Here is a 13,485-nt window from a genome sequence, read left to right on the forward strand (position 1 = left end):
ATGTGCATTGGACACGTCTCCATTACTGACGAAAAATCTCAACAGAAAACAGAAAAGTTCTGCACAGGCAGGACTGGAATGAAAGGAGGGTGTGGTTAGAGAAGTGAGTGGCAACGTGGGGGCGTGGCTGAATGCTTGAGTGGCAGAAGGCTAGGCGGAGCCACAGACATGAGTGACATTGAGATGAGATCTGCGCAGCTGTGCGCAACCTGCGGCCGTACGGCCGCGGCCGTGGGCAAGGACTTTGGCGGCCGTGGACGTGTATATTAAAGTGTACGTAATGGCGGCCGTGCAGGTGTAGGGTCTCTGGACTCCAGCGAGTAAGGGGTCTCAACGCCGCGGAATCTTTTTCGGCCGGGTCGGTATGGTGACGCCGAAAGCCGATTTGGACTCTGGGGTCTCTAGACTCCTGCAAGTGTAGAATCTCAAACACCGCAAGTACCGAACCCGATTGGTAGACAGCAATCTAGAGTCTGGAATACGGCTAATGGTCTCCAGCGAGTCCCCTGACTTTGCAAGTCTGTCTGCAAACATGCAAGAGCAAGGAAGCCATTAATGGCGATGTTTTCCAAACTTCCTGAAACAATTGCTGTAAAGGTTTTTTGTCCTATATGACGTTTCGTAGACATTTTTTTACATATGTAGACCAGTAAATTGAATATTGTCAGATATATCATACTCTGTTTTAATGTGTAATCTGTAAATTTTTACATAAATCATAAAACATTATTAAGTTTACTTGGACTTACTGACGGCCGTTATTAAAGTAAAAAGTCTGTAGTGCGGCCGTCAATAGCGGAAAGGTTGCGCATGCCTGTTAGAGGCTTGAGTGGCAAAATTGTAGGCGGAGCTGAAGGATTGAGTGTCAGAAGGCTGGGTGGGGCTAAAGTCTTAAGTGTCAGGAGGCGGGGCCACAGACTTGAGTGACAGTGAGATGAGATCTGCTAGATGCTTGGGTGGCAAAATTGTAGGCGGAGCTGAAGGATTGAGTGTCAGAAGGCTGGGTGGGGCTAAAGGCTTAAGTGGCAGGAGGCGGGACCACAGACTTGAGTGACAGTGAGCTGGGATCTGCTACAGGATTGGGCGTCAGAATGCTAGGCAGAGCTGAGGGCTTGAGTGGCAGATGGCTTGGTGGGGCTAGAAGCTTCCGTGGCAGAAAACTATGCAGGGCCAGAGATTTGAGTGGTAAAAGGCTGGGTGGGACTAAAGGCTTAAGTGACAGAAGGCTAGGAGGGGGCAGAGACTTGAGTGGCAGTGAGCTGGGATCTCTTAGAGACTTGGGTGGCAGAATGCCAGGCGGAGCTGAAGGTTTGAGTGGCAGCAAGCTGAATTGGTCTAGAGGTTTAATATGCAGAAAGCTAAGCTGGGCTTGAGGCTTGAATGGCAGAAGGCAAGGTGGAGCCAGAGGGTTCAGTGGAGGAAAGGTGGTATGGGTTAGAACCTTACATGGCATAAGAATGGGTTAAGCCAGAGACTTGAGTGGCAGCCATTTGGGCCACAGACTTGAGTGGCAGCAGGCTGGAATCTGCTAGAGGCTTGGGTGTCAGAACACAAGGCGGAGCTGAAGTCTTGAGTGGCAGAAGGCTGGGAGGGGCCAGAGACTTGAGTGGAAGAAAGGTGAGATGGGTTAGAAGCTTATGTGGCAGAAGGAAGGGTGAATCCAGAGACTTGAATGGCAGCCAGTTGGGATCTACTAGAGGTTTGGGTGTCAGAACACAAGGCAGAAGGGTGGGTGGGGCTAAAGGCTTAAGTGGCTGAAGGCTAGGAGGGGCCAGAGACTTGAGTGGCAGTGAACGTAGATCTGCTGGAGGCTTGAGTAGCAGAAGGCTGGCTGGGCTCTAGGCTTGAGTGGGAGCTTGTTGGAATGGTCCAGAGGCTAAAGAAGCAGAAGGTCCTTAGCTTCCTTGATAATGCCATCTTTGAGTATAAGTTGTTGTTTAAGGACTAGCAGGGTGGACAGCAAGAGCTTTATGGGGGGCGAAGTGAAGGAGGTGACGGAGGCCCTTCGTGATGTTCTGACATGTGGCAGAGCCAAAGGATGCTGGGTTGAATTTTAAGTGGAATCCTTTGGTTAGAACCCTGTGACAGTGGCACCAGTACAAAAACAACTAGAAGGTTAGAGGGGCAAATGGTATTGAAAAGCAGGTTTGATAAGAAAAGAAGAAGAGTAGTAAGAGAGGAAGAAGAGGAGTGTTGCACAGCCTTCAAAGAGATTTTCAAAAAGGTGATATGGACATTAGAGAGGTGGGCTGGTATGAACTGCACTTGGTGCCCAGTCGTGAGTCTCTCTGTGTCTTCTTTCTTACAGGATCACCTTCTGTCATCTCCCATTCCAGAGCAAATGGCTGTATGTGGGCACGGAAAGGGGAAACACGCACATCGTGAACATCGAGTCCTTCGTCCTCTCAGGATACGTCATCATGTGGAATAAGGCAATAGAACTGTGAGTATCCTGCACAAATCCTTCACGCCTTCTCTAGTGAAGACCATCCCAGAGCTAGAGGTGCTGATGTTTCCATGTTTGGCCGCTGTGAGTGTTATGAACTAGAGAGTTCCATAAAAGTCCTGAACAACAACTCAAAGTGTCCACTAGAGGCAAAAATAAAAGATGGAAAACCCCAGGCAGTCAGAAACGAGGGCAACAAAGAATCTTTGTAAATAAAAATAATTATTTTAACAAAACCTCTAAAACCACAAAAGACAATGCATTCAAAAAAATTGGCAATCCCAAAAGTGAACAAAGTACCAATACGAAAATCAAAGGATGGTCAAAAAACGAAGGGTCATCCCAAATCCCAAAAAACCTCAATAATCAATAAAGAATAATAGACGCAGGAGAACCCACCACTTCCACGAGCGTAATCAATGAACCGCAACAGACTGGGGGCTTTCCTGGGGCTGAGGGCACCCCCTTGTGGTGATGGGCAGATGGCCATGCCTCCTGGGGAACCACCCACACAACACACGGAATGTAGCAAGTGAACAAAAAAGACATCAGAACCCTGAGAAACTTAACAGTTAGTGCTGGCAGGTCTAATCATCGCAGTACATGGCTGTGCCACAAGGGGGCTGCACCTCCTGCTATGTGTTTTTATTTCAACAGCACCTTATAGCAGGTGACAGGCTGGTGTAGTGGATGGTGCTAATGCCACCCTGTTTGAGTGACCTGGGTTTAAATTCTACAGCCTACTGCTTTCACTTACGAGTCTGTACATTCTCCTGATCCGGAGTCACATCACAAAGATTTGTGTGTTTTATTCAATTCAAATCAATTCAGTTTCTTTTTGTGTAGCACCCTTCACTAGTTCTCAGGTGTAATGCACAAAGGAGTTTGAGCCTGACTGACATAAATGGAGCCTGGCATTGTCTGTCCATTCATGACATGTTGGACAAGGTGGCCCCATAGGGTGGGTCAGCTGGCATCCCAGTCTGGATTGAGGTGTGAGCTTTAGAACATGGGAACAATCTGGACGAGAGCAGGCCATTCAGACAAACAAAGCTTGGCACTCTCATCCACGTCATTCTTCAAAAATGACATAAAGTGGAGTTTTGAAAGACCCTAAAGTCCTCCTGCCAGCGGTCACTTTATAGAGCCGGAGATGTTGGGAAGATAAATGGAGCCGTGAAAAATGTCACTTAGAAGAAGTGCAGAATACAAGGAGTGGACATCCGCTTGGTATTTTACTTTCCAGCCCCCCATCCACCCCACCGGGTATCTATCTATCTATCTATCTATCTATCTATCTATCTATCTATCTATCTATCTATCTATCTATCTATCTATCTATCTATCTATTATTTAGTCCCTTTCACTCTATCTATCTATCTATCTATCTATCTATCTATCTATCTATCTATCTATCTATCTATCTATCTATCTATTATATAGTGCCTTTCACTCTATCTATCTATCTATCTATCTATCTATCTATCTATCTATCTATCTATCTATCTATCTATCTATCTATCTATCTATTATATAGTGCCTTTCACTCTATCTATCTATCTATCTATCTATCTATCTATCTATCTATCTATCTATCTATCTATCTATCTATTATATAGTGCCTTTCACTCTATCTATCTATCTATCTATCTATCTATCTATCTATCTATCTATCTATCTATCTATCTATCTATCTATCTATCTATTATATAGTGCCTTTCACTCTATCTATCTATCTATCTATCTATCTATCTATCTATCTATCTATCTATCTATCTATCTATCTATCTATCTATCTATCTATCTATCTATCTATCTATCTATCTATCTATCTATCTATTATATAGTGCCTTTCACTCTATCTATCTATCTATCTATCTATCTATCTATCTATCTATCTATCTATTTATCTGTTAGATAGATAGATAGAGTGAAAGGCACTATCTATCTATCTATCTATCTATCTATCTATCTATCTATCTATCTATCTATCTATCTATCTATCTATCAGCACTTATTATATAGCGCCTTTCATATCTATTGATCATAGCCCACTGTCTCTAAGTGGACAGCGCACGCGTCCTGTCTTCGCCTTCTATTTGCCATCATGTTGCAGCGCCACCCACTGGCCATCACAAAAGCTCTGTGTTCCCTGCGGACGCCCCGGTTCTTTATTTTTTCTCCGACTTGCCACATTTCCATTTTCTGAATTTTCAGGAAGCGGTGGCTCGTTCCAAGCGCAGTCGCTTAGCAAATGACACGGGATCGAATGCCACATCTCATAAGCATCCAATTTAATAAGCCTCGCCAGCGGTAAGAGCTGACCTCCACAGGTAGGGGGGCCGTCACCCCCATCAGCCGCGCGTGTCAGTAGAGAATTACCGTCCACCGCGATAAAAAAAAAAAAAAAGAAAAAGAAAAAGCCGACATGAGCCGCTAAGCTTCATCAAGATTGTGTCAGTCAGGGCCGCCGGCGGGATTTATTTAACGGCCCGCTCGCTGTTTGCGTTACCTGCGCTTCATTTTGTGCTCATCGCCTTCACCGCGGCTACAACATAAACAACAAGATGGCTTAAAGCGGGACACTCTGTGTGGCGCCGGGAAACAACATGTCCAGAGACAGCGAATTCGAGCGAATGAGTCGCAGTTTTCACAGGAGACCGCAGCCGCCTCAGATTTGGATGGATGGGCTTCCTTCGGGCATCATAAGGGAGATGCCAATCGGGTCAGGTCAGCGTCCCTCCCTCCTTTGGTGCCAGTTCGGGTCTCCCAGGCACTGCTAACACTCATTTATTATAGCAGACTGAGTGTGCGCGTATGGCACAGCAGACTGGGCATTGGAATGAAGCACATGGATGCCAGTTCAACTTCTAACATGTGATGCTGACTGAATACTTTAATAGTTCCCTCAATTGAAAGGCGCTATATAAAAATCCTACAGTCACCAACATAATTATTTGTGTAATCTGGAGATAGTCAGTTAACACATCATTGACATGCAGAAATATTTACTCAGCAATGGACCTGTAAAGCACATTGGCTTAGTCACCCTAATGGAAAGGCGCTACATAAAATCACAGAGTTAAATTACCATTGTAAACTCCCAGCAAGGCTCTCAGTAAGTCACTAAACCTGACAGAGCATAGGAGGGAGTACTGAAGCAGCATGAATAGTGAGCTTTACAGAAAGGTGCTATATAAAGTCACATTTTTATTATGAATTTCCCCTTGGGATTAAAAAAGTATCTATCTATCTATCTATCTATCTATCTATCTATCTATCTATCTATCTATCTATCTATCTATCTATCTATCTATCTATCTATCTATCTATCTATCTATCTATCTATCTATCTATCATATAGTGCCTTTCATATCTATCTATCATATAGTGTCTTTCACATCTATCTATCTATCTATCTATCTATCTATCTATCTATCTATCTATCTATCTATCTATCTATCTATCTATCTATCATATAGTGCCTTTCATATCTATCTATCATATAGTGTCTTTCACATCTATCTATCTATCTATCTATCTATCTATCTATCTATCTATCTATCTATCTATCTATCTATCTATCTATCTATCTATCTATCATATAGTGCCTTTCACATCTATCTATCTATCTATCTATCTATCTATCTATCTATCTATCTATCTATCTATCTATCTATCATATAGTGCCTTTCACATCTATCTATCTATCTATCTATCTATCTATCTATCTATCTATCTATCTATCTATCTATCTATCTATCTATCTATCTATCTATCTATCTATCTATCTATCATTTTCACCGTCAACAATCTCTGTGACCCTTCACAAGTCACTTTCCCTCACAGAAATCCCATTTTATAAACATTAAGGCAGCTTTGCAGTTCTGTACCTAAAGAGCATTTTATATTGTTTCCTTGATGTAAAGGCGCTATATAAAAACCACACCAGTTGCAAGCAGAACCCACACCTTGGACTACATGCCTGTGTGACCCTGAGTATGTCAATGAACTTCTGTACTGCAGTACTGAGATTCAGAAGTGTTTAATGATGCACTTTGGAATCATTGTCTGAAAGGCACTATATAATGTCACAGATAATAAATATCACAGCATCATGAGTTCCATTTCTATCACAAGCTGAACCCCATGAACTGCTTGTGTGACCCTGGACTGGTCAGTTAGCTCAGACATCACATTACTGAGATGTGTTAGCATTTATTCAGTAAAGGCGCTATATAAACTTTCAATGTTACACTTCCATTGTGAACTCTAACTGTGACGCTGAGATTTATTCACTAACAGACTTGTGAAGCATGATGGGTTATGTTTCTCAATGGAATGGCACTATATGGACTCTCAGCTCCCACTGTAAAGCCCCAGTGTGACTCCGAGTCCTGATTGAGGTCACACTGTGCTCTATGGCTATGAACTGCAGTGTTCTGTACTGTGCATGTCAAGCAGCCTGAACAGTGTGCTTTGTAGAAAGGCGCTATATATAATCACATGATCACAGGTCGGACCCCTCGCATGGACTATTTGTCTGATCCATGGCAGGCTGGTTAGCCCAGACATCACAATACTGACATTTGAAATCATTTACACAAAAACAGACCAGTAAAGCAGGTTGGATTAGTCCTCTTAATAGAAAGGCGCTATATAACATCAGAGGTTTCCCTTTTATGTTGTACTCCCAGTGTGTCTCTGAGTTAATCACTAGACCTGTCTGAGGTGACCCTCTATAAATCTGAAAGAGAGTATCGATATTGCACCTGTGAGGCACTATGAATAGAAAAGCGCTATATAAAATCAAATGGCCACGGGTTCAAATTTCAATGCACATTCCCTCTGTGACCCTAAACGAGCTGCTCAACTTCAGAGAGGCCACATTTTACAAATATAAATTGGAGAATTCAGTTTTGTGCAACGGAAAGTGTGCTTTATAGAAAGGCGCTATATAAAGATCACATGGCCACAGGCTGAAGCCCCCCTACCATGAACTGCTTTTTCCTGTCTTGTGAAAGTCTGTTGGCCCCATCATTAAATTACTGACAAATGGAAATTGTTGCTCGATAATGGACCGCTCAAGGACATTGGATTCATGGAAAGGCGCTATACAGAACCCCCCCCCCCCCCACAGTGTCTGCTGGAGCTCTCATACTGCATGGGCTGGCCAATGTTTGCTCCGTGTCGCACGTTGGATCCATGCTGTATACTGAATGGTGTTATACACTGCACATGTGACAGGGAGACTAATAGGTCAAAGGTTGAGATCCCCCCCCCAGTTTTGGACTCACTGCTCACTCTGTGCTGCCCCTGGTGGTACCCTCCATTGAGAGGATTCACATTAACCCCCAAAATCAGGTCTTCTCCGTGACAGAAAAAGCTTTGACTTTTTTTTTTTTTTTTACATGTAATTAACGAACAGTCAGAAGGTGTGCCCCCTGGTGCTCAGAAATGGAACTGACAGCCCACATGGGGATTAACAAAGGGGCTAGCATGGTGGGTGCTGAAGTTGTGGGATATTAAACTGTGACACTTTCCGGGGGTCTAAGCCCTGCTTCATGTCACTGGAGCCCATTCTCTTTCCTTGTGAATTTGTGAGGAGCCCATAGGGTTTGTAAGCCACTGGTCTTCTAGAATAATCCGTGAGTTACAGGGTGACCTCTAGTGGCCAGCAGCAACTAGAGCTTCATTGGGTCAGGAAGATTTGAAGAAGACAAACAGGCAGATGGACAGATGGATGGCTGGAGTTTTTCCTGTGAGGACGGCAACTCCTGCGGGTAGTGAACAAGACTGTGCCCAGCATCTCGCCTCCCCTTCATTTAATAACATGTGCTGTGACACCCTCACCCTCTGCTCAAGAAGGTGACGTTCTGTGCCGTCCTCACTTTAATCGCTCCTGGCATCCTGTCTCGCCATTTCCCACTGCGTTTAGCAAAGCTGTCAATGTTATCTGATCACAAGCCGAAGAGAGACGCACCTGCTGTCAACCAAATCAGTGCTGCCAGGGAACAGCGGGACTGTCACCAAGGAACACAAATAGACACAAACTGTCACCGGCACCTCAGGTGTGCCTGACCTGACCAGCAGCTCCAGGCCACACTGGAAAAAGAAAAGGAAAAATCTGAAGGTCCACTTGAGACTAAACTACAGTGGCCATCCGGGACTGAGCATCAGGCTGAGAACATGAGAGTGACAAGCTCAGGGGACAGACAGGGATGTGAGGGTGACAAGTGCAACAGACACATGACATGTGTGAGGGTGAGAGAGGAGACCACCCAGGCCATCAAGCTCATTGAAAGAGGATTCAGGAGACACTGGATGTGTCACTGGTCACTTAAGACATTCAGGCTGTGAGGGTGTAAAAGGTGCTGTGTGACATTAATAGATGTGAGAGACACCGAGTGACACAGGGACAGACAGGAATGGCACCACATTAAAGAGATGGATATGAAAGGCACTAAACGAGATAGATAGATAGATAGATAGATAGATAGATAGATAGATAGATAGATAGATATGAAAGGCACTATATAATAGATAGCTAGATAGATGAAAGGCACTATATAATAGATATGAAAGGCACTATATAATAGATAGATAGATAGATGTGAAAGGAACTAGATAGATAGATAGATAGATATGAAAGGCACTATATAATAGATAGCTAGATAGATGAAAGGCACTATATAATAGATATGAAAGGCACTATATAATAGATAGATAGATAGATGTGAAAGGAACTAGATAGATAGATAGATAGATAGATAGATAGATAGATAGATAGATGAAAGGCGCTATATAGTAGATAGATAGATAGATAGATAGATAGATAGATGCTTTAGCATAGTTGGCAGGATTAGATAGATAGATAGATAGATAGATGAAAGGCACTATATAGATAGATAGATAGATAGATAGATGCTTTAGCGTAGTTGGCAGGATTAGATAGATAGATAGATAGATAGATAGATAGATAGATGAAAGGCGCTATATAGTAGATAGATAGATGCTTTAGCGTAGTTGGCAGGATTAGATAGATAGATGAAAGGCACTATATAGATAGATAGATAGATAGATAGATGCTTTAGCGTAGTTGGCGGGATTAGATAGATAGATGAAAGGCACTATATAGTATATAGATAGATAGATAGATGAAAGGCACTATATAGTAGATAGATAGATAGATAGATAGATAGATAGATAGATAGATAGATAGATAGATGCCCTTCATCCTCCATTCTTCCTCATTGACCTAATGATTAAATGTGAATCCACAATTAGCATTTCTAATTTTTTTGAAGATGTTTTGATTATTTATAGACTTCATAATCAGGTGTTAATTTCAAAGTGTAATTTTACTTGAAGTTTAATTTTTTGCCACTCTGCATCATCCGAGTAAATCCTCACTTCTGTGAAGCCTCATTATTAATGGACCTCCAGTCATCAGACATGAAGTTAATTACAACATAAAAGCGTCTTCTCCCAGCTATTTTTTTGCCATTTGATAATTGAAACCTAATTGGCTATAAAATGACATTCAGATGCTTTGTCAAAAAGAAAGCTGGACGTCTCCAAGAAGACACTTCACTGGCACTGAATAACTGATTAAGTCAGATCCACGCTCGCCATGCTTCACGGGCACATCACACAAGTCGAATGTCAGGCTGGGCACAAGGACCAAATATCTGGTGGGCAGACAGCGAGGGGAGCCCCCCAGCTCTCCAAGTGGTCAGCGTCTCTCTCTTCTAGTCTCCATTCTTTGGTCTTGTGTCACAATCACAGGCCTATACTGACCAAGCCTGCCTTGTCACAGTATGTCACTGCTGAATGTAGTGACTTTAATTCAGGGGGCACATGCCTGTGAAAAAGACATCCAAAATATCCTAAGCATTTGCTTAAAAGCCCACCCACATGTTGCACTGTAGTAGTAGTGCTGTCACATGCATAGTGTACAGTCAGGCTGTTTTCGGGGTCAGAGTAGCCACTCCTCTAATTAGCAGAAATCTACACCCACATATTAAAGTGCTTTCTAAATAGTCATTTGAATAAGATTAAGCATGCCCCTTTTAATTGGCATGAATCCACAGTTCATCCACATATTTAATTACTTTTTAAAGTCATAATGGACAGCAGGTTAGCCACGCCCATTGTAATGAACATCCATCTGTATTCGTACATTCCATTGTTGTTTGATTCATATTGTGGATCTGATTAGCCACGCCCCTTTGAATTAGTATGAATGCACAGCCGCGTATTCAACTGCTTACTGTCATATTTGTATTTTCATGTGTGGCACCTTGTGGATCACATAAAGCACACCCCTATCAATTAGCATAATCAACATTCACTTATTATTCCGCTTTTTCAGACATTTTGCCAACCAGTTTCAGCACAGCCATTGGTAATTAACATAAATTTAAGTGTACAAATTAAATTACTTTTTGAGTCATACTGCCAATCAGATTAACTACGCCTCTTTAATAATCATAAACATCCATCCATCCATCCATAATTCAACCCGCTATATCCTAACTACAGGGTCACGGGGGTCTATTGGAGCCAATCCCAGCCAACACAGGGCACAAGGCAGGAAACAAACCCCAGGCAGGGCACAAGCCCACCGCAGGGCACACACACACACACACACACACACACACGGGAAAATTTAGAACATAAACATACATCTGCATATTAAACAGAATTTAGAGTCATATTGTGGATCATATTATCCACACATCATTTAATTTTCATGAATCACCCTCATATTAAATGGCTTGTGTGCGTAAGATTAGGCACGCCCTGTTTAATTTGCATAAATCAGTGTCCGCATATTTAACTTGTTTTTTGAAATCATCATGTAGAACAAATCTGACACGCTCATTTTAAGGAACATCAGTCTGCTTTCACTTATTCAATTCCTCTTTGAGTCGTGTTGTGTATCTGACTAACCACACCCCATTTAATTAGCATAAATCTCCATCCACACATTTAATTACCTCTTTAAGTCATTAGGCAGACCTGACCAGACACACCCATTGTAATGAACATCTGTCTACACTCACATATTCAATTGTGTCTTCTGAGTCAAATTGTGCCTCTGATTAGCCACGCCCCTTTTAATTTGCATGAGTGCACAGCCTCATGTTAGACTGTTTTTAGTAGTAGCAGCATTGTCATGTGCACAGAGAACCATATTGTGGATCACATAAACCACACCTCTTTTAATTAACATATTTTTACCTCCGCATATTAATTTTTGAAGGACTCATTGAGCTGCATTGCTCCTCAGGTAAGACACTTCCCTTTCAATTAACTCTGGATTTGCCTACAACAATGAATCTTTTATAAATTATGGATTTATTTACAAAAAAAAATCCAAAAAAAGGCTGAAAAGAGTAAAATGAGGCACGATGGATTTGTCAAAAAAGGCACTCGTAAGTTTGCAAGACTCAAAACAGAGTCCTGAAATGAGAATAATATGATAAGGTAAGCAAAAAAATCAACAGCAAAAACACAAAATGGAAGGAATGATTCCCAGTCCTGAGCCTGCTCAACCAATTTAAATGGCTAGAGGGAGGTGTCAGGAGTGGTGACGTCACAATGGCCCTGCCTCTTGAGGTCACACCCATAAAAACATTCAACAGAGCTACATTTACTGGGACAGTAAACTGTAATCAACATAACAAAAATATGTAAAATTTAAAGACCTAATTACTGAAAAAATCAACAAGAATATGCTCACACACATACACACACATGCACGTGCACACAAGCACACACACACACGCACATGTACACACCCACACCCAAACACACACACACACTTGCACACAGACATGCGCACACATGCACACACACACACATAAACACTAACGCACACACACACACACACACACAGGCTGACATGTACCACAGGCAGGCCTTGGGTTCAACTGGGTTGTCTCGGGTCACTCAGATGAAGTGTCCCATTTCATGAGCTACAGGGTGCTGATGGATGTTTGGGGTTTTCCTTTCCCTGCCCAAAGCTCCGGAGTTCTGGACGTCACTTTGCATGAGGAGCGATTTGGAGGCGTCAATCTGTGGAGGTTTTACGGTGTGCCCTTGTCTGAATTGTAAAGAATGTTCCCTTTTATCTCCTGTGTGATGTGTCTATGCCGGCGCTGTTGGCTCCTTTTAGAGCATTCTAATTTAAGACCCCATCTGGATTAATGATGCAGATGGTAAAGTGCAGGGGACGGCGGCGGACACTCTAGAAATGTCACTATTGATATTTCCTTGAATTGCGGGCAAATGAGATATTATTTCTTCCTTGCCATTTCACAACCAGCTAATTACGACACTTTGAGCCCCCTTATGCCAGGCGGGCTGTGGTCTCTTGCTCTCTCTCTCTCTCTCTCTCTCTCTCTCTCTCTCTCTCTCTCTCTCTCTCTCTCTCTCTCTCACCTTGTTTCTCTCTGTCATACAATTTTAGACATTAAGAGATGACAAAGACACCCACTATGGTGGGCAATGTACACTTCTGCTTGTGACCCTGCAACTATAGAACTGCAGATAGGCAAGAAGCGTCCTCACAAAATGTCACATTGATGTTACCGAGGGCCCTGTTCTGGGGCTCAAGTGTCCATTTTTTTATATCCTTTTTAATTCATTCAGTTTAGTTTGAAACAATGAGGGGGCTCTGAATCCAAAACAGCATCTCAGACCCCATGAAGTGAATACAGATAATAGTGACCACAAGCTTAACAAGGCTCAGTAGAGCATTGTGTACGGAGAAGATTTAAAAAGGTTTTTTAACACAAAGGAAGTGATGCTTAAGTTACACAAAACACTAGTGAAGTTCCTGTGTGCTGTTTAGTATCTCTCTATTATAATAAAAAAAATTATGGGACGAGACGAGACGAGACTTTTTCAGAGAGACACTTTCATGTCCCATGAGACGAGACTTTGTGCTAAGAGATTTAACCAGGCCTGGGGCTGGAAATAAAAGACAAAGAGTAGATGACAAAGTAGAACATCGTAAAGAATTCAAAAAT

At 42.5% G+C, this 13,485-nt stretch overlaps 1 protein-coding gene across 4 annotated transcripts in view; it reads left to right on the top strand.

Moving 5' to 3' along the window:
- Positions 1-13,485, top strand: part of stxbp5l (syntaxin binding protein 5L) — a 553,303-nt gene that overhangs the window by 253,890 nt on the left and 285,928 nt on the right. For all 4 annotated transcript variants that reach the window (XM_051926381.1, XM_051926380.1, XM_051926382.1 and 1 more), the window contains exon 5: positions 2,309-2,443. In XM_051926381.1, coding sequence (XP_051782341.1) covers positions 2,309-2,443 — 135 coding nt within the window. The remainder of the gene's footprint in view (positions 1-2,308; positions 2,444-13,485) is intronic.

Source organism: Erpetoichthys calabaricus, chromosome 4 (genome assembly GCF_900747795.2).
Source record: "Erpetoichthys calabaricus chromosome 4, fErpCal1.3, whole genome shotgun sequence".
Classification (NCBI taxonomy): domain Eukaryota; kingdom Metazoa; phylum Chordata; class Cladistia; order Polypteriformes; family Polypteridae; genus Erpetoichthys; species Erpetoichthys calabaricus.